Genomic DNA, 23,228 nt, shown 5'->3' on the forward strand with positions numbered 1-23,228 from the left:
TTTCACGTCAGACTGAGGAATGTTGCATACTATTAATTTTTACTACATTTTGCTGTAGGGAGTACTACTGGTTCCTCACAACCATCAGATCATCCAAAACCACTATCAAGAGGGTAGCAATAAAATTAAGATACTATTAAAGGTTTTCATGGAGCATAAGCCATTGGTGATGATAATTTTTTTTCAGCATGAGTGCTGTTTAAGTAGTTCTTTTAAAAAGTCAAAAAGGTATTTCTTTAGAAACAGAAAAACACAATGTAAAAGGTGACAATGACTTTACATGTGGAATGGCTTCCATTAACAACAAATGGTATGCTTGTATGCGTACCAGCCCAGTCGCTGGCTGCTTTACTTTTCATTCCATCCAGGAAGAGCACCAACTGCTGAAACTTCCTCAGCCTGACGAAGGGTTTTTGAACCCGAAAGCTTGCTTAATAACTATTCTCCAACTATTTGGGTTGGTCTAATAAAAGATATCAGATTCACCCAAGGAACTTTGTCTGCCATTAACAACAAAGTGCATTTTACACGCAAAGGAAGACTCTTCCCTTTAGGGCAGGAGTTGGCAACCTAAGCCATGAGTTGGATACGGCCTGCAGAACCACTGGATCTGGCCTACAGCACAGGAGCTTCAGTGGCAGGAGGCTTTACCCACACCTGTGCCACACCCTGGCTAGGCAGCAGGAGTTTTAGCATGCTGTGCCGTAGATGGGCAATGGAGAGAAGGGGTGGTGACCAGGTCCTAATAACAGTTTGCCTTGGATCTAAGCTGAGTCATTCAGGCCCTCTGTGGAAAACACTACCAACCCCTGGCTTTAGAGCATGGTCATACTAAGGAAAAGATAAGGGGAAAATGGAAGTGTAACTTAATGTATGTTAAACTGATCCACTGTTCAGTCTGACCACTCAGTCCTGAGGTAAGTAGAAACTAAATTGGTAATGCAGCAGCTGTTTCATTTAGGTATAAACTGCCCTCTTCTAGCTTCCACTTAGAAACCAGTTATAAAGGTATTCCATATGTTCCAGCTCTAACTTTATAACTGGTTGGGCATTTTTAAGGCATGATAGTTAATTTGCATGTGTAGTTGGTTTAAATTAATTGCACAATTAACTAGGCAATTGCACAATGCATGTAACATGTAGAGGGGGCCTTACATGCATTGTGGAGAAGGGGGTATGGATCAGCCAGGGGAGGAGGGGGCATGGTCCAGGTCCCAATCTAGATGCAAGGGGAAAGGGGGCATTGTCTGGGAGGGAAGATGGCATGGCCCTTCTCTGATCTAGACACAGGGGGAGGGACATGGCCCAGCCCCATGGTGGGAAGCGGGTGTGGCTCGGTCCTAACCCAGACCTATAGGGGTGGTAGGGGGGTTGTGGCCTGGCCCCAATCCAGGGGCGGGGGGAGGAAGAAGAGCCATGGCCCAGCCCTGTGGGGGAAAGGGGGTGTAGCCTGGTCCTTACCCAGCCTTGCGGGGGGGAGGGGGGGAGGAAGGGGGCATGGCCAGGCCCCAACCAGCCCTGCAGGGAGGTAAGGGGGTGTGGCCAAGTCCTGATGCAGACACAGAGCGTGAAGGAGGTGGTGGAATGGGCCTGGCTCCAACCAACTGTTTGGGGCTTGGAGTTTGGGAATTTGGCAAGAAGGAGGGTGGCCATATTAATGCGGACCAGATATGATGGCTTTGTGGGCTAGATTTGGCTTGTGGGCCAGAGATTGAGGGCCCTTGATATAGTCTATTTTTTTTGTCCCAACATTATTCTTTATCTTAAATAGTTCTTCTCTATTACTGATATATACATATATACACACCCACCGACAATGTATGTTACAGAGCAATCTCTCTCTCAACCTTCATTTTGCTGTTTCTAATCTCTTTTCATATGACAGACAAAGCATTTTCTGATCATCCTAATAGCCTTCTCCGCACTGTTTCCATTTTGAATTCATGTTTCTTCAACATGGGTGACCAGACTTTACACGCTACTTTAGATGAAGTCTTGTACGATGGCATTAATACCTCCCTAATTTTAAACAGAAATGTCTCACCGGATGCATCCTAGGATCACCTCCACTAAAAACTCACTCATGTCTAAATATTAAAGCACAAACAGCTGCATGCCTAATACTTTTATTTCTCTGGGTGTGTGCACATGCACACACACACACACACACACACACACACACAAAACAAAAGCAAAAAGAAGAAGTATGTGTTACCTTTGCATGTGGAAACAAACAATGCTTTCATCCACTATGAATATTTTAATACATATTATAAAAAGTTTTTAAAGAATCACCAGAGGTGTGTCAGGTCACCCATAGTTTAGGGTGCAATTTCAACCTTACATATAAATCACTAGTTCTGTGGGTTTATTTCATTAAAATAATGACATTTTTGCAGAGTCTCTCTAAGATTTTTCTGTGGGCTTTGACAAAAACCTTTTGATTTGCTTTGGCTCCTCTTGGTAAAAGGCAAAGCTGCTGGGCCCATGCAAATCTTCCAGACGTCCCACGAACCAAAGTTGTGACAGAGGGAATAGAGTCATCTGCAGAATACATAGGAAAAAGAAATATTTTAACATATTATCCAATAATTCAATACTACATTCAAACACCTAAGTAATCAGTAGTTTAAATAAACGCAGTCAGATCAGATCAAGAAAGTTGTGAACAATTTTTAGGCATAATTCTTTCAATCAGACTCACAACTAGAAAAAATAGGAGATTATCTTCACTTCAGCATGAAACACTGATCTACTAGACCAGGGGTGGGCAAAATACAGCCCACAGACCAGATCTGGCCTGCCAGGCACTTTCATCCGGCCCATGGCACCCAATGAATTGTGTTCTGCCCAGACCTTCTGCCCATGGCAGCGCTCTCCAGCACACCCCTCCCACACCACACACACCCCCCTCACCGCCCTCCCAGCATTGGCTGCAAGAGAGAATAGTGTGTTCCAGAGCCATACCCCACAAATGCCACACAACTCCCCAACATAACCTATGCCTCCCTACACAGCCACATTCCCTCAAACTCCACACCCACCACACCCCCATACTTCTCACATACCCCATGCCCCACCATACACACACCACAACCTCCCACCTACCACCCCCTACCATATACCCACACACCCAACCACACTCCCCACACAATATAAAAGACTAATAATTTATTTTTGTGTTATGCAGTCACCTCTGTATACAGTACACAACACAAATCATGACAAAAATATTTCTTGTAATAAAATTAAAATATGTTATTTTAAAATATGCTCTTCCTCCACACCATGCTGTAACAGAGCTGGGTCTCAGTGCTAGCGACCTCCTGTCCCCGAACTAACCACCTGCCTGCCTGGCCTTGATAATACAAATATGAACATTGATACTAAGGCAGACGGCTGCCCATTGCTCGCCTTGTCGACAAGGACCTCTGAACATGCTCTCCTTACACGAGTCTCATGCCTCACAGATGTTTCTCAGCTACTTGGCACTGGGACCCAAGCTCCAGAGTCTCACGTGGGCCTCTTACTCCCCACCAGAGCTCGTGGTCCCAGCACTCTCATGCTGGACTCTCTCTTACATACTTTTGTCCCTTCACTGGGCCACTTCTCACTCTTAGCCTCTCACTGGGCCACGTCTCACTCTTAGCCTAGCACCCGGCCTTCCACCTGGAGGCACACACCGGGCCTCATACTCGGCCTAGCACTTGGCCTCCCTTCTGTGGGGCACATACCAGCACTTCTCACTGGAGCTCCACTCAGCTCCCTACTGCAGCCTCAGGTCTCTTGATGAGCCTCGGCCCTGCCTCAGGACTCTTAAGAGCCTGGGTTCTCCCTGCAGAATCTCTAACCCACCAGGGATGTGAGGCTGAGGTTAGGAGGCACCCCATACTCGCCTTTCACTGGGGAAGGTGCCTGGCCTAGCATTTCTGGGGAGCTATCCCACCACAGGTAGCTCCATCAGGCCTTCGTTCCCCAGCAGGGTGCAGTCTTCTGTTATGTCCAGGACATTGAGGTCTCCTCCTTCCCCATAGCCTCACCATACCTCCAAGCTGTTTCAGGAGCAGCTTCTCAGCCTGATGTTTTCTCCTCCGCTCTCTCAGCAGCACTCTGTTGGCCCAACTTATGTACCTGGGCCCTAAAATTGCTGCTCTAATCAGACACCTGGCTCCTGCCTGCTTTCTGCCCTTAAACTGGCAGGCTTTACCCAAAGGTGCACAGCCACAGTGTTTGACTTTTAGTGTACGATTTGTATTTTTCTGGTTCTAAGATGGCAACTCCCCTCCCAAAAGGAGTATTTCCAGGGGGCAAGGCAAAGGATTTCTGTTGGTAAAGGTCAGGGGTTAGGGGCACCTGTCAAGGGGAGGGGCTATCCATGCAGCCCTAGACAGCTTACCAGCCCTTGTTAAGTGGCCCTCTGCCTGAAATAATTGCTGCCCCTGTACTAGACTCTCTCATGTGCAAGTAGAGATCTACCCTATTTCCTTACCCCTGTTTGATCACTGAGAGTTAACCAGTTTCAGCCCAACTGCAATTTTTCACATACGCCAGAAAGTGGAAAAAAAAAAATGATGCACCACTAAATGGCTACTGCTGCTTCAGAAGTGCACCAAAGGGATACACACAGGCAAATTCATACGTTTACATTCTGTATAGGTCTCAGTACAAATACAAACAACAGGAAAACACAATATGGATTTGAATAGTCTACCAGCCAGGATTTGAATGCTGTTGAAATTTATAATTTAGAACAGAAGGAACATTACTCCCATACAAGTAAGTAGTGAGTAAGCTGGCATTATTAATAAACTACCCTACATATTTCCTTTTCCAGTACTTTATACACAATGAGTGGCTTTGATCCAGAGGATGGAAGCAAAGTGAGAAAGAAGAAAGGAGCATGCTGTAAACTTGGACTCCAACTCAAACAACGTCTGAATCTGTGAAACTTATAACAAGCTGTATCACTCTGGAATTGGGCTCATCAGCCACAAATGGATTAATCGGGTATCTGACTAGACCTCTTATGTGTACACTATGATCCAGAGGATTGAAGGACGCCTAGAGACAATATACCAGAATTTCAGAAATACAAGAAAAATATGACTCATATGTGCAAACCAAAAAACAACATGTAAAATGGCCAAATTTCACTATCTGCCTGTGAGATTACCTAATTCACTTGCACATTACAATAATTGAGCTTGTAGATTTACAAAAACAGATTTACAAGCTCATTTTTGAACAAACAAACAAACAAACAAACAAACAAACAAACAAGTCTCAGTTTGATCTAAATCCATTCAACATTAGCCATTTATATGAAAAAGGAATGGCTAATCTGGCTTCAGATTCCAATAGTTTTGTGGGAATCCTCAATGCTACATTCAGGAAGCACTGGACAAGAGAAAGAGAGGAATAGAAGACATGTTCACTTGTTAAAGTACATTCTATTCTAAAACAGTCAAGAGAATGCGTCTGTTCATGTAAAAGTACTCAGCTATGGAGCAAGCTGCAAACTGGGGTATGGAACAACTCCAGGGAACAAAATGCTCTTGATTTCAGTTAAGAGCGCTCAAATGAAGTTTTTGAAGTGCTAGAAACATTTTGGGGCACCATATTCTTCTTTGCTGGAAAAGATAATGTGCCCATTGTAGGTAGGCACAGCATCCATCTAAGAGATGGGTGCCAGGTACTCAGGGACACTGGGAAGGCCCACACTCAAGAAGTCATAACACGACATTAATGACCTTCCATTTATAGGCCAGCACCAAAACACTGCTGCCTCAGAGTGAAATTTCCCCATGTACCTTAGTTTTCAGGAGGTACATGGACCCCAAATGAAAAATAGCTGCGGAATAGGTGGTGTGCCTGACAGCATTAAATCATGCAGGCAGACACACCACTTCTGCTTTAATTTTTCTGGGTTTGGTTCATGCTGAAAAGTGGCTGAAGCAGAAATGGTGTATCTGCCTGTATAATGTAACGCAGTCAAATGCACCACACCTCTGCTGCAGATTTTTTTCAGTTGGGCTGCACATACCTCTGGAAAACTACACCACATGGAGCAATTTTCACTCTGTGGCAGCAGAGGCAGCAGCCTATAGATGCTACTGCTACCAGGTAGAACTGCCCCACTCCTCAGTTTCTGGAAGGCACATGGAACCTGAATGAGAAGCAGCTCCTGCAGCTGCACTTTAGTGCTGGAAAAAAGTGCAGCCCTTGGTCTGGTCTCACACTTGCTTCCTGGAAACAGGCACAAAGGACACTTCCACTTGATGGTGGCACTGATGACAGCAGCAGCAGTAGCAGTAGCAATCTCCAGCCTGCCATACTGCTTCCAACACCAGGTGAAACTGTCTCATGTGCCTCTTAAATTCTCAAGAAAAAACAATCCTCAAAACTATCTGATAAAGCATAGGAGACCAGTTACAAAGTTGCAGTATTGATTGCTAAACAAATGAAAGGTCATACTAGGCAAGACAATGATACTTTCAAGGAACAAAGTAGGGTAAGGATTTTGAAAAGGATACTGGCAACATTCTGCTGTCCAATCATACTGTCAGAAGAGTTATACACAACATCTCAGAGAATATTAAATAAAGTGAAAAAGTTAAAATGGCTACTACTTTCATTCTTCAGGTGGAAGAATCCACAGATTTAAGTGGAAAATGCCAATTCTTAGCTTTTATTTGTTTTGTTGATGATGGAATAAGAAGAATGCAATTCTTTTGCTGTAAAGAACTCAACTGTTTCCTTCATTGAGAGGGTCTTCTAGTGAAAACTATATGCCATGAATTAAAAACTGTTCTTGATCAAGTTGTAAACATGGTCAATTACATTAAAATTAGGCCACTGAAGTATCATGCTTTTTCAAGATTGAGTGAGAGAATGGAATATGAACATACTAGTTTCACGGTGCACACAGAAATAAGATACAGTAGTAACAAGGGGCAAGGCTTTTGTCCTGAGTTTACAAGTTGAAGGAGGAAATTTTAACTTTCACACACACACACACACACACACACACACACACACACACACACACACACACACACACACTCACTCTCTCTCTCTCTCTCTCTCTCTCTCTCTAAATGCTTACTTGACTTCTGTGATTTATGGAGCAGTGACAACTGGTGGTCTGAACAACTAAACTAGCATATCTTGTGTCGCACAGCACTGAGGTGCACTGCTCCTAAGAAGGAAAAAACTGCCAGGGAAGGAACCCTAGCAGTGAGGGACAAGCCCAGCTGCAGGTTGCCAGGGCAACCAGAGGGGGCAGGGCCTGGCTCCCATATAAGGCCTAGTTCCCATATAAAGCCCAAGGGCTGAGCCAGGCTGGCAGTTCCCTGCCAGCAGCTAAGGAGGAAGGAGCTCTCTCTCACGGAAGAGAGGAGAAGCCTGAATGCAAGAGCAGCGTCTGACACTGCTGCGGGATGAAGTATCCCCAGTAGGCTTGAACGTGGGTATAGCTGGGCGGCTTCCATTTACGTTATAGCCCAGGGGCTTGTGTTGTGTTACTGTTTAATACTTGTGGTTTGGGTGAGGCTATTAGGGGTTGGAGGAGGTCTCATAGGGGACCCACAGCAGTGTGGGGACCCCAGCGCCAGTGAGGGCACAGCAGTCGGGGTGCACTGACCCCAGCCCCAGAGAAGGGGGCAGCGCTGTTGTGGAGAAGCCCCAGAGAAGGGGGCAGAGCAAGACAGGGCCACGCAGGGCCCAGAGAGGACAAGGGGGCCGAATTATAATAGGGCCCGGACAGAACATCTATTCCATCTGCGAGGCCTGGGGCGTGGTAAAGGGATGGTTGGAGCCACGCATAGCTCATAAGGCTAGGGTGCCCCTACAGCACCCATTGCAGAACGGGACCCACGAGGGGTCCGGGAAACCACGGGGTCTTAGTGTCCATCAAGATGTGACCAAGAGGGTGTAAAAGGCAGCCTCACAAATATATTGTGTCATCAAAGATGTGGCGGGCGAGAATTTGAGGGTGTCCTTGGGCCAACTTGGCACGGGAAGGGAGCCTTGAGGAGATCACAGCCCTCCTGCAGGACCCCGCACCGTGACACTTGTCAACAAATTTCTGTATTTAAATAAAGTGAATACCAGCATGCAAGGTCCAAATGAGAATATTTTAACTTCTTCTGCTAAACTTTGCACCCTGATAGATGAGATATGGATCTGAAAGGCACTAGGTAATGTCAGAGAGCTAGAAATGTTTCTTCTCACAGCTGCATCAAACAACAGAGAAGTGCTGCCACTGATATTGGATCACTTGAAAATTCTAGAAGAGAAGATTCAAAAATACTTCCCAATTTGGATGTTGCAGAATACAGCTGAGTGAGAAACCCATTTACTGAAACTTCAAGAAACAGGAACAAGAATTGGCTGATATATGTAAAGATCAGACCCTGAGACTGAAATGTCATGAAGTACCGTTGCATCATTTCTGGGTTCAGCTAACCAAACAATAATCCAACATTAAAAAAAAAAGTTGTAAAAATCTTGCTGCAATTTTCAATATGGGACTCATGTGAGCTGGGGGCTCCTGCTTTAATGAATATAAAAAACAAGGAGAGAGAGACTTCTTTCAGTGGAAAAGGAACCAAGAGTGTGCGTTTTAACTTACCACAAATTCAAGATATTTGTAAGAACTGCCAGGCTCAGTTGGCCCATACATTATAATAGTGTTATGTTATAGTTATTCACGGGGGAGGGGGGGGTCCAGTTTGATTAAAATAAGGTGTTTCCAGTCATTTTTCTACACTGTAATAAATAGTTTTGTTTTTGAAATAGGGTTCCACTTAATTCCAAAAAGTTATGGAGGGTGCCTTGAGTCCCACAAGATTGGCAACCACTGGTGTAAAGGGCTATGCCACTCCCTTTGTCCAGGTTTTGCTCAGATCAATCAGGACTGCCTTACATGAGATGTCTGCTTACAGCCAAGGTGATTTTCAGTAAGTATTTGTCTACCTCTAAAGCAAGACTGTCCAGCTTCTAAGCAGCTAGGGGCTGCATGCCATGTGGGCCTCCCTTGCCAATACTGACTACTGGGCCTGCCCCTGGGCCAAATGACAAGCGAAGCCGCCCTTCACCGCACCATTGGCAACGCGTAAGGGGTGCACGCGGGTGCATATGCACTCCCTGGAACTGCCAGTCATGAAACTGGAAGTGCTGGCGGAAGTGCACTTTCGGTTTCTGCTGGCTCAGCGATCACCCACTAGGTGACCCTCTGCCCTGGACTGCCCCCCGCCCCAGACTCGGGAGGCACCAGTTGCCCATGCACTGCACTGTGACAGCCCTCTCACCTCCCCTCTGCTGCAGTGTGCCGTGTGTGAACTCTAGCCCCCTAGCTCACTGTACCACAGGCTCTCTGGGCTCTGCAGGTCATGTTGCCCTACCCTCAGGCAGGAGCAGGAAATGGAAGCCTAAAAAAAACTTAGAAAATGAATATTTATCTGCCCCTGTCAAAGATGACAAGAGCCAGGGGCAGTAGGACCCAGGGGGAGCCTCAGGCAGAACTAGGTAGACACAGCAAGTTGGCCCCTGCTGCAGCCATTTCCCCACTTCCCCTGCCCACCAGCTGGCTGGCAGCTCCAGCACCATGCAGTTCCCAGCTGCAGCAGTAGGACTCCAGGAGCAGCTGGGACATGATGCCAAAGGAGCAAGCAGTAGGGCAGGGGGACGGAGAAGTAGCAGAAGGGCAGCAGTGGCAGATGACGGGAAGTAGCAGCGAGTGGGAGTACGAGGCCGTGTCGGTGCCCCAAGGCAAGGAGCAGCAGGAGCGTGGTGCCCGGCCCTGGAGGAGCGCTGTCAGGAGATCTACCTGCTGCAGTTGGGGGGTAGAACCCCACAAAACCCACAACCCCCCATGCTTATCCATCCCCCCAATCCCACACACCCACACATCCTCTCCCACACACCCACAAACCTATACCCACCCACCCACAATATGAAAGAGTTAGACTTCGTTTTAAGCTATAATACTATCATCTCTATGTATACTACACACAATCATGTAAATCAGGACAAAAATATTTTTTTAAATGAAATTAATGAATGTTGTAGTACACTTTTGACTTAGAATATAATTTGGTATTTTTCTGGTTCCAAGATGGCAAACCCCCTTGCTGAAAGGAGTCCTTCCGGGGGGGCAAGGGGAGGGACTTCTGGTGGCAAATGTCAGGGGTTAGGGGATCCAGTCCCAAGATGGCAACCAAGGGGTGGGGCACCTATCAAGGGGTGGAGCTACCCACGCGGCCCTCGATGGCTTGCCAAAACTCTGTAAGCAGCCCTCTGTCCAAAATAATTGTCTGCCCCTGAGTTAGAATGATGGGGGCAGTGGTAGCCTGACAGGAGCCCATAGCTGCAGCTTAATCCCTTATGGGCTGCAAGTTGAACAGCCCTTCTCCAAAACACCAGTTTTACTCTTAACTCTCTTCTTCTTCAAAAGGTACATAGGGCTGCTAGAAGCCTGTTTTATACCTCTGTTATCAGTTGAGCCCACTGATAAAGTGCAATGGTTCACAGGAAGGCCATTACAACTGCAAAACAATTAGTCATTACATCTGCAGGCTGCTAGCACCAACACAACATTTAATAATAAATGGAGAACTAAAATGAGTAAAAGCAACTATACAAATTTAAAACTACATACAGTCATCACTGGTTAAAGCCAAATTCCTGTACCCTGACAAACATTTTTAAAATTAATCCTTTTATACAGTGGGATGTTTTACTTTTTAACATGTTCTAAAATGTTAATACTATTACTCCTCCAACTGTATTTACAATGCAGTCATATAAAGACATGTGATCTCATTAACTGGAGTGTAGCTGTTGGGAAAGTCTGGCAGAGTTTACACACACTGGCATAACAGTGACACTGTTGACCTTATTCTTGCAATTTTATGCAGAGTTGAACACTTCAGTTGTACATACATAGAACAGTTAAGACTTCAGCATGTAAAAAGCAAAAGGCTGTTTTACCAAATGAACTCATTTTGCAGATATATTACAAAGAGTTTTAATCTTCAAGACCAAGACAAAATGTTTAACTTACTCCGTTCGTTCCCTAGAGGCTGCTCCAACATTGCAAGGATGACACTATTATCCAAAACAAAGTAGCGAAAGCTGTGTTTGTTTATAGTAGGCAGACCAGAACATTTAATTAAGGTGGTTTCATTCACCAAACTGCAAGGAGAGGCAGGGCCACTGGGGGAAGGAAATGCTCCCAGTAACTGCATAATGCTGCAAAATCAGAGAAAGACTCAGCTGAAAAAGATTCACCTCCACATACATCTGAGATGGGAACTTATGTACTTGTTTGTTCTCTTTGCATCTCAGACATACCCATATTTTCTCACATACCACATACCCAAATAAGACCCACACCACCTTTGGGAAAAACAGAATTTCTAGTTATGGCCACAAAGAATAGGGACAGAGCCTAGTCTTCAGCTCATTCATCTTCCCTTTCTTACTTAGGCAAAAGCTAATTTTAACACTTTCACAGCTAAACTGTCAGCAGTTCTTGGATGCTCAGTCAAAAACTGAAACTATAGCTACTGTTGAGAATTAGACTCCATGGGTGGACTCAGAACTTTTAAAAGAACTAAAAACAGTCTGCAGGATTGTGAAACAGGAGAATAAAGACTAGGAGTAGCAAAATAGTTGAACAAAGAATAGCTTAATTAGTGGAACATAGAGGCCATTAAAAAGAGAGTGCCTTTAACACCTGTTAATTGAAGAATAATTAGTACGAATTAGATAGATTATAATGACATATGAAGCAATTCAACTCCCTCAGAACTACCTGAAGATAATTGCCACTCTTGCTGCCAGGCAGTTGGTCTTAAACTTTGTGTGGATCAGGAAATCCAAAGCAAGGTAGGTGCGACTGCACCACTGCACCAGCTCATTCTCCCTTCTCCCCACCCCTCAGATCTGACCCTGCTGAACTCCCCCCCTCCCTCCATGCAGCTCCTGGAGGGAAGAGAAGGGAAAAAAGCAACAGCCATGTTATGCGTCTCCAGGCTTTTATTTTGGGCAGAAAGTCAGCTTTGCCACTTAAAATATGTATCCCAATTTTGGAAGACTAAGATTTAAGAAAAAGAGCATATGATATGTGAACAGCAGTGTAGGTTGTAGCCATGTTGGTCTAAGGACATAGGCAGACAAGGTTCTTTGGGTGAATCTGATATCTTTTATTAGACCAACTTAAATAGTTGGAAAACAATTTTTAAGCAAGCTTTCAGGTTCAAAAACCCTTCATCAGTCTAAGGAAGTTTCAGCAATTGGTGTGTGCTCTTCCTGGATGGAATGAAAAGTAAAGAAGCCAGAGGCTGGGCTGGTATGCATACCAGACAGGCAGTCAGTGAAAATGTAGACTACCTGTGTTGTATGCATACCAGCCCAGCCTCTGGCTTCTTTACTTTTCATTCCATCCAGGAAGAGCACACACCAACTGCAGAAACTTCCTTAGCCTGATGAAGGGTTTTTGAACCTGCAAGCTTGCTTAATAATTGTTTTCCAACTATTTAAGTTGGTCTAATAAAAGATATCAGATTCACCCAAAGAACCTTGTCTGCCTATGATATGTGAATAAATACAGTAGTAATTACCATAACAGAACAGATCAATGATCCATAAGATCCTGCCTCCAACAGCAACCATTAACTTAAAGTTTCAGAGGATCATGCAAACAACACCACAAGAAAATAAAGAGCGTGAGAACTGGGAAAGTTTCTTCTGAATCAGGAAGTTAGCAGTTCAGGTATGACTTTATGCACAAAAGTTCTTATTGTTTATATTTTAAATCCTTTTTTATATAACAATGAATGCTATTATCTTGAGACCTTTATTTTAGAAGCCTTTCTTGAATTCCAAGAAGCAATAGCACGTGCTTCTGCTATGACTGATTTGGTGTTTCTTTGCGTAGATTACCTAGAAGAATCATTGTGAGCCTAGTCTTTCAAGCATGCTGCTGTTTGTGGGAATGTGGGCTTCAGATATTTCGCAAATGATAAGCTTTCTGGAACAAACACTACATAGTCATACAAAACATGCCACAGTGGGACTCCTTCATGTTATGGAAAAATAATTATTAATAATTATTTGAAACAGTGCAGGAATCTCTCTCTCAGCTATCATCCTTCCTCATAGCAAGGAGCAGCAATGCCTCCTATTTAAATTCCAGAAGTTTTTTGCCCAAAAGCAGTGACTGAGAATAATCTTGACTGCTATGGGTCACCTACCTGACTTCTACCCTAGAAGTTTACACTTTAAGTTCTGACCTGAAGAAAAGGTCAACACCAGACCTTGCAACTTTAACAGGGCTTTTCTTCCCTCTCAAGCAATTACTTTAGGTACCCAGAAAAAAAACATTTAAGAGCTTATGCTAGTACAGAATACAAAATAAAGACTCTTAGGCCTTCTGAATTCTAGTAAATAGTTATGTCTTAGTAATTACATGAAGTCATTTTTCAACTCATATAAAATATTATAACATTTTGCTATGAAGTGGAATGAGAACAAAAGGAAAATATTGCTTTTGTAATTACTTCCAAGGGTAGGAAGTAAAAAGTTTGTTTATATACCCCACCTTGTCCAGTCTACCAAGCCAGCCTACACACCCATTAAATGGTGTTCTAATATTCAATTTTCCCCTGTAGTAATACCCTGTCAAACAGTTAACAACATTTTGATGAATTCCATACCATGTTAATGTAGCTTCAGCTGCATCCTTCACCCTCATGGATGCAGGATTTGGCTCTTTATCTCCTTTGTATTTGACCTCTTGTTCACTGTTTTTGGATTTACTTCCTGAGATACCCAATTCCACAATCTCCAACACTTCTTTTAAACAGTCCTAAAGGGCAAAGGGACAAATAGTTAAAAGCAAATCACTCATATCCGGTTCTCCTAAGGAATTTAGTGTGACAATGATGTGTTGTCAATTCAAATTACGCACCGTCAACAGTACAAGCTTGTTGCTAAGGTACATTTTTGAGGCACATCCCAAAATAAGGAGACTGTCCCAACAGCATATACGCATGCAATGTCAGTGGTCTGGAACTCAAGCCCCTTTGAGCCAATGGGTCAACATGGAGACATGGTACCATGCCACTCCATGGTAAAGGAGCTGATGGTGCATATGGATGCTACCAAGTGCTACATTCTCCAAATGGTTACCTCAATCTTTCATGCAATATCTGGATCTGGAGCAGAAGAAAGGGAGCAAGGAGTGGCCAAGGCACTGGTCATCATGTGATTTCTTTGTAAACTAAAAGAACATTTTATTAAATAGTACAAGCAGTCCAAACCCTCTGTGTTTTAAGGGAACTCAGGAAAAGTGCTTTATAAATAGGAGGTAGGGAGGATTCCCTATCTGGCACCCTTTGGATCAGGGTTGGTTCTAAGACTGTGGTTTGGTCACGTACCCTCCCCTCCTCTTCCCAAATCCCTGGTGACACAGCACTTCCAGTTTACCCTATTTCCTGTTTGTAAAGCAATGATTCTCAAAAAGGGTGATGCAGCATCCTCAGGTGCTGCCAGATCCTTTGAATGGTGCCACATGGTGTGAGGAGATATATAGAAAAGCCCAGGCTCAAGCTCATCCTTGCCTGGTCAGTCCAAAACCACCACAGCCCAACCCCACTGCAAGGAGGTAAGAGCTGTAATACATAAATTAGTTTTTGAAATTGGGTGCCATTCAATTCATAAATGTTATGGAGAGGTGCCTCAAGTCCAAAAAGGTTGAGAACCACAGCTCTATAGTGTCTGCAATTTCCCTGTAAGAACTGAAATAGTGGAATAAAAGTACCAAAGCTAGCAAAAGCTAGCAAAAAAAAATAAATCAAAAATGTAGTTTTTGATGTTAACTTCCCTCTATTGGACAGGAACAGCACCAATTCTCTTACCTTCTCATCCAGCATATCAGGGTGTTCAGTGAGCCAGACACAGAGGCACTGAAATGCTGCAACTATCATAGAGTGAAGATCTCGTGAGTGGAGTGGGGCTGGACGGCTGCACTGGTACACAATATAACTACATACTGAACTAATAGCTCTCCTCCTGTCAGATGAATCAACAACAACCTTCACCTAAATAAAGCAAGCAGCAGAGAGCAGAGACAATATCAGCTAATGATTTCTTCAAGAATGCTTTCAAAGAAAATGTAACTTGTTTTAATGCTTCTTAATATAATGCTATGAAAAGACAAAGAAACAGGTCAGCACTGCTCTCCAATAAACTTGAAAACATTGTAAAACAGGTACAGTGACAATACACAAACATCATGGCAAGACAACTGTACATGAATTTTAATATAGCATGAAAGAACTAAGGGCACCATTTAGTTCACAGGGGTCATCTTGGAAGCTGAATTCATGTTTGATCTCCTTTATTTTAGAAATCAATGGGGGAGGTCCTCCTCTTATTCCAGTAGCTAAACCAGTCCACTTATTTGGATTTTTGGCATCACCAAACAAAGCAGCATATTCAGCACTGGCACAAGTTACCCTTTTATGTAACTTTAACCATGGCATTCTAACACAAAATGGCAACTTCCTCATAGAGGAGGAAATGAAAAGAAAACAGTCTGCAGAGGTCATTATTTCAATGAATACTTTGCTGCTTCTGCTAACTGGCTTCTTCCCAAATCAGCAGAGGCAAATTTTCAGTTGTATGCAAATGGATAGCAACTTGTCCTTTGTGGGAATCCCCCTGGACCCAAAACCTTGGAGATTAATGAGTAGTACTACAAACTGACAAAGACTGTGGCAATAGAGAACTACTGGATTTCTCTCTCCTGACCTCCCAAACTGTTTTCCTCTAACCACAAAGTTGCTGCAGTCAACCATAACTGGATTTCCATGCTTCATACAATTCAGCTACACATGAGAAGTTTCAAGTTTCACTAGGAAAACTGTCTAGTGCAGATCAGGGGTGTCAAACACATGGGCCCCACAGGACAGATCTAGCACACTGGGTGATAAGCTGGCCAGAGAATTTGGGGGCATGGCTGTGGGGTGCAGGGCCTGTCACTGGGGCCCCACTGGACATGGCCCTCAGCAGCAGGGGTGTGAGCAAGGGCTGTGCCAACACAGCCCTACTCACCCTGTGGCCACTAGGCCTATCATCATCGTTCATCACATATACTGCCTCCGTCATGTCAAGCAGCCCATTGGCCCATGCCCGCTTGGCCCCATTGCCTCTGCCACTGGCTTCACTGCAGCCAGGGCTTTCCCTGCCACAGGTTCCACCGCCATGGCTGGCTTTGACCCATGATCCAGATCTGGATGGAGACACAGAGCAAGTGTAGGCACCCCTGCTGTAGACTATTCCAGTCTTATTGAAAAGCAGGCTGGAGAAAGGCTAATCTAATGCATGCCAAGCTATCCAATTCTTATAACTACTGCTCTTAAGTCATCAAGTTATAGCTCTTTCAGTGACATTCTGGTGATTATTTCCAGGCATTAGGATTATATTATTATTACTATTAACTGAATATCAAAGGCCTGGGAGCACCAAAGGCCACCAGGCTATGCTGTACATAGTTATAAAATGAGAAGCAGTTCCTCCCACAAAAGGTTTACATCTTAGAAGAGGAAATGAGGGGATGGTAATAAAAATATTAAGTCAAAATTACACCGGAGTTATACTAGATTACCATTTTTATAACTACATTTTGTGAGCACTTGAGAGGATAACATTTACCTCTTTCTCCACCCCAAAGGCATGTCTGCACAAGGAAACCAGTAGACCAATCCAAGAGCAGGATCTAGGAACAAGCTGGGCACATCCGGGTGAGCACGCATGTGCCTCTTGCTCCATCTCAAACCCCTTTGAGAAGGGGCAAGAGGCACTTGCAGGAACAAAAAATGTTCCCCACGCTGCAAACTTGCAGCGCAGGGAAAAAATTAGACCCCTGGATATCCAAAGTTAAAAAAAGCAAGGCAACCGGAGGCTGGATCCTCCGCAGAGACACTCTGGCTGCCAGAGCGTCTCTATGGTTGGCCCCTTGCCCTGGTGCTGAACACGTGGCCAGCCAGGCAGTGCAGCACCAGGGCTCCAGTGCTGGTAAGGGATCAAGCGGGGCTGGAGAAGGGGGAAGGGGACTATGGGGGGGGGACACCCACCGGCCTGCCCACTCCCCCAGCCCCCCCTACCCAACCATGGGAGTGAAGAGGAAGTAAAAACATACGCAGCGTAGTGGCTCACCATGACTTTAAGAAGAGTCAGTGATGAGGAGGACTATGCTTAATGGGCACTACCACAGGTCTTATTTAGATGGGCTGCACTACTGAGAATGTGGGGGGTGTTTGTGCTGTCCAACAGGAGACTGTAAATCATGGAACACCTGTGGTTCTACAAGGTCCTGAAAGAGTTCCGCACTTAGTACAGGCTGCAGAACAAAGGCCCTGCGACTATGTCCAATCACAGAAAGATACAGGAGGCATTCAGAAACAGAGACATGCTGTCATCTATGGAGCTGCTCCCCAGCAACAGCTGCCAAGCCGTGTGGGAGCGGATCTTTCACAAGAACCTACGAAAGGACCCAGAAACCTAAACTGGCTAATAGCCCATTGTGCAATCCCAATGAGGATGTGGAGACACAGAGAAGGGCAGAGAGGGTGACCCAGCTGCCCCAGGGAAATCTGCCAAAGCACAAGAGAGACCATTCACCACCTCCTATTGCTCTGCCCATACACCAGGGCAGTGTGGAAAAATGTAAATTGGCTCTGCGAAGCAGTGACAGGGGTTGTACTGATGACAAAAGAGGCAGCGCTGTACAGGCACCTGTCTAAACACCAAGGAACCCAAACAGCCCCCTTTGATCAGGTCACGTCCTGCATCAGAAGCACCCTGTGCAAGTCCAGGAACCTCCTGATATGCAGTCACACAAAACTCAAGGAAGAAAACTGTGTTAAAATGGTACTGAGTGAACTCCAGTCCTACTACTGAAAATCAATAGGAGAGGATGGGGAGGAGGTGGCCAACTCCACCTGGCAAAGGGACCACTGACCCAGGCTCTTCAAAGACCCCCCCACCCTCAGGGGGAAGTGGACAGTGACAGCAAAGGAGACAATGAGTCTATCAGGTTGAGCGACAGTGAAGAGGACAGCTGCAATAGCAGCAGCAGCAGAACCACCTGCGACAGTGACAGCAAACAAACTGAAGGCTTAAAGCTCAGAACTGGAGTAAGAACCAAGGGATGGTATAAATGTAATAAGGAAAGGGAATGTGGACGGGTGGGTGGGAGCATGGATACAATTATTATAATGAGTGCATGGGTGTGTGGATGTGAGTTTTTTGGGATGGGTACAAGGTTTTGAAAGGGGGTTACATTTTGTAAAGAATAGGATGCTATACGGTATATTTTTATAGCTATCTATTTATATATAGACATATTTTTCCCTCCAAAAAAAAATAAAAAAATAAAAAAATCAGCATTTAGTCCAGCACATGCCATGTGCTTTATTGTCTTGCTCAGCATTAGCTGCATTTAATCAACTTCACAGCTGGTTTTCATTGCTCAGCACATGCTGCTTTTGGCAGCAGGTTAATGATAGACACCGTATTTCATGAGATTTCCTTGTCTGTGATTATAAAATGAAGGGCTTTGTCCCCATGCCACTGGGGGGGGGGGGGGGGGGGGAGGGGAAAAACACACCTCATCTTGTGTTTGAGTCAATATAGTAAGTCACATGGCATGGCACTTCCTGCCATGTCTGGGTGGCATGGCAGGGAGCATGATTGTGCAGATCACACATCATATCCCATTTCATCTTTATCTGCATGCCTCAAGAGCCCTAAAATAATTTTAATACTAATTTTCATAGAAGCACAGATAAGCAGGGCTGGAAGAGATCTCCAGGGGCCACCTAGTCCAACCCCCCTACCCTAAGACAGAACCATTGCTATTCAACCATACCTATTCAAATCATCCCATACAAATCCACTGTCTATCCTATTAACAAAACTACAGTCAACCCTGACAAAAATCACAAGACATAGCATCCTAACCAGCTGCAGGTAAAGGAGGAGGACTAGGGTGGACAACATCCTGCTGGTGCACAGTTGCTCAAGAAATCCAAGGAAGAGGGCCATGCAAACCCCCCTCCCCCTCCCGCCCCCCCAGTCTGTACCAATCTGACCATGGGGTAAAATTTCTTTCTGATCCTAAATGTGGCAATCAGTCTGACCCTGAACAAAGGGCCAAGACCCTCTAGCCAGGAACCTCAGGGTTTTAACTCCCAGCAGCAGCACTGGCACACCCCAGCCAAAATCCCCAGCCTTGGCTGCAGCCAACACCCAATACCTCAGAGGAAGACTTTAAAAAAACAAAACAACACAAGCTCACCCTGACAGGTAGCACCAAGAGGTGGAAAAAAATTCCATCCCATCCCCATGTGGCAACGAGAAAAGCCAAGAAGCTTGGGAAATACCCTTAGTAGAGCACAGACATAGCTACTACTAGAACAGCCTGCCCAACCTCTTGAACACCACCAATGATGAAGAGTTCACACCTTCCTTAAGCAATCTATTCTATTGCTTCCCTGTCCTAACAGAGAACTTTTTCCTGATATCTAATCTAAGCCTACTTTCCTGCAACTTCAAGCCATTAGTCTATGTCCTGCTCTCTGCAGCAAGAGAGAAAAGGTGTTCTTGCCTTTTCTTTATGGCAACCCATCAGGTATTTGAAGATTGCTATTGTGTTCCCTCTTAAGCACCTTTTCTACAAGCAGAACATGCTTATTTCCTTCAACCTTTCCTCTTATGATTTGCCTTCCAAGGCCTTTATCATTTTTGTCACCTCAATTTCTCCATGTCCTTTTTAAAGTATGGAGCTGAAAACTTGACACAACACACTCTAGATGAAGTTGTATCTAGAGGTGCAGCAATACATTGGTCCATATCCTATCAGCACTGATAAAAGGAAAATTGACATTATAGGCAATCAGATTTTTTTGGCTGATGTGGCCAATAATGTCGCCAATAAATGCATATGCACAGCTGCAGCAATCGCACAGCCAGCCCAGCAGCCTGGAGAGCAGCTAGTAAGTCCTTTGGGGGGGAAGAAAAGGGGCATGGGGGGGAGGGGCAGATTGAGGCTCCTGTGGTGAGGGAGACAGTGGGGCTGGAGCTGAGGTAGGCACTGCCCAGCTGGGGTGGACCGAGACATGGGACAGAGCTGGGAGAGACTCCGGGGGGGGGGCGGCACAGCTCCCCCCACTACACACACCCCCTAGGGCACCATGGCGGGGCGTGTGCTCCCTGATCTGTACATGAGGCAAGGGTGGGTTGCTGCTGCAGGCTGGAGCCGGGGGTGGTGCTAGGGCTGTGCTCGGGGTGGGCAGCAGTGGTGCTGCAGAGGGCTATGGTGGGGCTACAGAAAGTTTCGGTGTGGCTGTAGCCCACCCCAGCACTGCCATCCCCCCAATCCAAGAACAGCCTTTGCCCAACCCCCCACTGGGAAGAGCCTGGCACCGCCCCTGGCCCCAGCAGCAGCCCACTCTCACCCTGTGCACAGATCAGGGGCACACACCCCCTATGACTCCCCCGGCGGTGCATGTAGCAGCGGGATCCATCCCATTCCCAGCAGCACCTCGACGAGCCACTGGGAGCTCCATTCCATGCCCTGCCTTGCCCTGGCTGGGCAGCGCTTGCCCCTGCCCCAGCCCAACCCCACTCCCTCCCCTCCACCACAGTGATCTCAATCTGTACCCCCCATGCCCCTTCCCTGCAACAGACTTGCCAGCCAGATGCTGCTCTCCAAGCTGCTGGACTGCATATCAGCAATCGGATTGGTATTGGCCGAAATGACTCATTAATAATCGGCCATCAGTGTCAGACCAAAAAATCTTTATCGGTGCACCCGTAGTTGTATCACTGCTGATTAGACAGGCCTTATCTCTTCCCATGTCTTGCACCTAATGCTTCTATTGATGCATCCCAAAACTGCATTTGCCTTTGGTGCAGCTGCACCATGCTGCAGACTCATGTTGAGTCTATGATATCCCAAGACTCCCAGATCTTTTTTCATAGTACTGCCATCCAGCTAGGTATAACCCATTGTGTAACTGTATTTTTTAAAGTTCTGAGTGTGGCATCATGCAACAATTCAGTGAATTTATTATAAAAGATGTCCAAAGGTTCCATAAGGTTGCCAGGATACAGCCTGACATAGCCCATAAACTGTTTTTTTTTATTTTGGGGAATTTCTAGAAGGAAAGATATTTTTTATCCAATAACTTGATTTCTACAAGGGTTTCTCATATGTATAATCCTGCCAGAAGACAATGAGATGAAAGAATATTGTTCTAGTTATCTGTTAGGCAGGTCTCTACCAGTTTTTTAATTAAAGTGAATGGCTGCACAGTGTTAACATTCAGGTAAATGGAAAGGGCAGGAGATGCAGACCATTAGCTCTAGACCACAGCCATCCAACTGGTGCTCTGAGGGCTGCATGCAGCCTGTAAGGCATTGATCTGCAGCCTCTGCAGTACCACCTGGTCACCCCTCCCCAAACCACTGCTCTCTCCCATTGGTTTCCAGGCTCCCCCTCCCTCCTCCACAGCTTCTGCTTTCTGCTCCCACCCAAGGAGGCAGCGTAGCATAACCTACAGCACCAAATAAGCCTGCTGGTATGGTGCAGTGGGGAGTATGCAGTCAAGGAGCTGAGGTGCGGGCCACCTGCATGTGCAGCACAACAGTAGAGGGGGAAAGGGGGAGGGGATGCAGCCTAGCAGCCCATGGCTTGCGCTAATGCAGTGTGCAGGCTGTGGTTCCTTTGAAGCTGAACAGCAGAATACAATGTTTGAGTAGAAAAATAAAACTTCTTTTTCATGTTTATGTTCTCAGTCGAGGAAATGACTGTTTCCAAGGTGAGAGGGAAAGGAAGCAAGTGGGGCAAGGATCTTCAAAATTAATTCACTATCCTGGTAAGCTTTCCAGCCTACAAGTCGCAGTAAAAGTCTTTTAAACTACAATTTCCACTAAAAAACCTGAACGTGTAATTCTTCAGCCCACAAAAATCACACCAGCAGTAGTGACAGAATATCCTTCTCATATCAAATAAATGATAGCTCTGCTTCCCTCTGCAGGACATACAGTAACTAGATTAATTCTTGAAAATTCAGGTCTCACCTTTGCCAATCCAGAAAGAAGTTCTAATGCAGCTAGCGAAATACTCATGTCTTGCCTCCACTGTGAGTTGAGTCTTTGGGTTACAAGATGAATACTGCGAATCAGTAGTCCAGCAGCTGTATCTGTATTAAGAGCTAGGATATAACCCCAATACCATATACCACAGGGAAGGAAAACAACTAAGCATTAGTAACAATAAGCAAAGCAATCAATAAGGCACAAGCCAAGCAGCCACAATGAGCACAGAAAATAAAACTGACATACATTGCAGAAGCTATACATTTAGCACATTTCACATGGGTTAAGCATTTGACATAGAACTCCTGCACATTCTACACCTAAATTAGACTAGCTTCTAGTATCTTTGTGAATATACACACACATTTTATTGACATTGTAATTTAAATGTTGTTAGAATAATTAATCTAAAACTATTTTAAGTTGCCACACCTTAACAACTACATTTAAAGGATAAAACCAAACTTTTGCTATAATATTTATGCTTTTGTGAGAGCCCATAGTTAGGGTGACCATATACTCCATTTTGTTCAGGACAGTCATTTTAAATGCTTGTCTAGTCATCCCATTAGTTTACTCAAATAACCATTTTTGTCTTATTTTCAAAAGTTTCCATTTCAAATATGACAAAAGCAGAGCTCTTCATCCAAGCTATACAACACGGTCATGCGGCCCTGCTCTCCCAGGCACTCTAAGATAAGAGCTCAGAGTGCCAAATGTGCCAAAGAACAGAGGAGGGAAGTGGAATGTGCCATTTTGAGACTCAGGAAATACAGTCCCCATATTTATAGTTCCAGAATAAACACAGCGAATCTCAGCATTAATATATAAATGATAAATAGAGGTCCAATCAAAATACAAATGCTGAAAATTTCCTATAGCATTTCACAAAGATAATTTTTTTCTCAAGATCTAAAGTTAAAGACTAGAGGAAAAAGATGCAATTATTTTAGACTTTTCTTACACCTCTGGCTTGAAATTAAACAGGAAACATGTCTTCAGTATCTGTCATCTTACTGATCTCATATTTGAAGATCATTATATATTGATTTTCT

General features: G+C 44.9%; 1 protein-coding gene across 6 annotated transcripts in view; it reads right to left on the bottom strand.

Moving 5' to 3' along the window:
• Positions 1 to 23,228, bottom strand: part of RALGAPB (Ral GTPase activating protein non-catalytic beta subunit) — a 193,922-nt gene that overhangs the window by 54,551 nt on the left and 116,143 nt on the right. For 5 of the 6 annotated variants that reach the window (XM_025193089.1, XM_025193090.1, XM_006036750.3 and 2 more), the window contains 5 exons: positions 22,156 to 22,289; positions 14,925 to 15,107; positions 13,722 to 13,873; positions 11,066 to 11,253; positions 2,438 to 2,544 (listed from right to left, as the gene is read on the bottom strand). In XM_025193089.1, coding sequence (XP_025048874.1) covers positions 2,438 to 2,544; positions 11,066 to 11,253; positions 13,722 to 13,873; positions 14,925 to 15,107; positions 22,156 to 22,289 — 764 coding nt within the window. The remainder of the gene's footprint in view (positions 1 to 2,437; positions 2,545 to 11,065; positions 11,254 to 13,721; positions 13,874 to 14,924; positions 15,108 to 22,155; positions 22,290 to 23,228) is intronic. The other variant, XM_006036751.3, reaches the window with a different exon arrangement.

This window comes from Alligator sinensis, unplaced genomic scaffold (genome assembly GCF_000455745.1).
Source record: "Alligator sinensis unplaced genomic scaffold, ASM45574v1 scaffold1193_1, whole genome shotgun sequence".
Lineage (NCBI taxonomy): Eukaryota > Metazoa > Chordata > Crocodylia > Alligatoridae > Alligator > Alligator sinensis.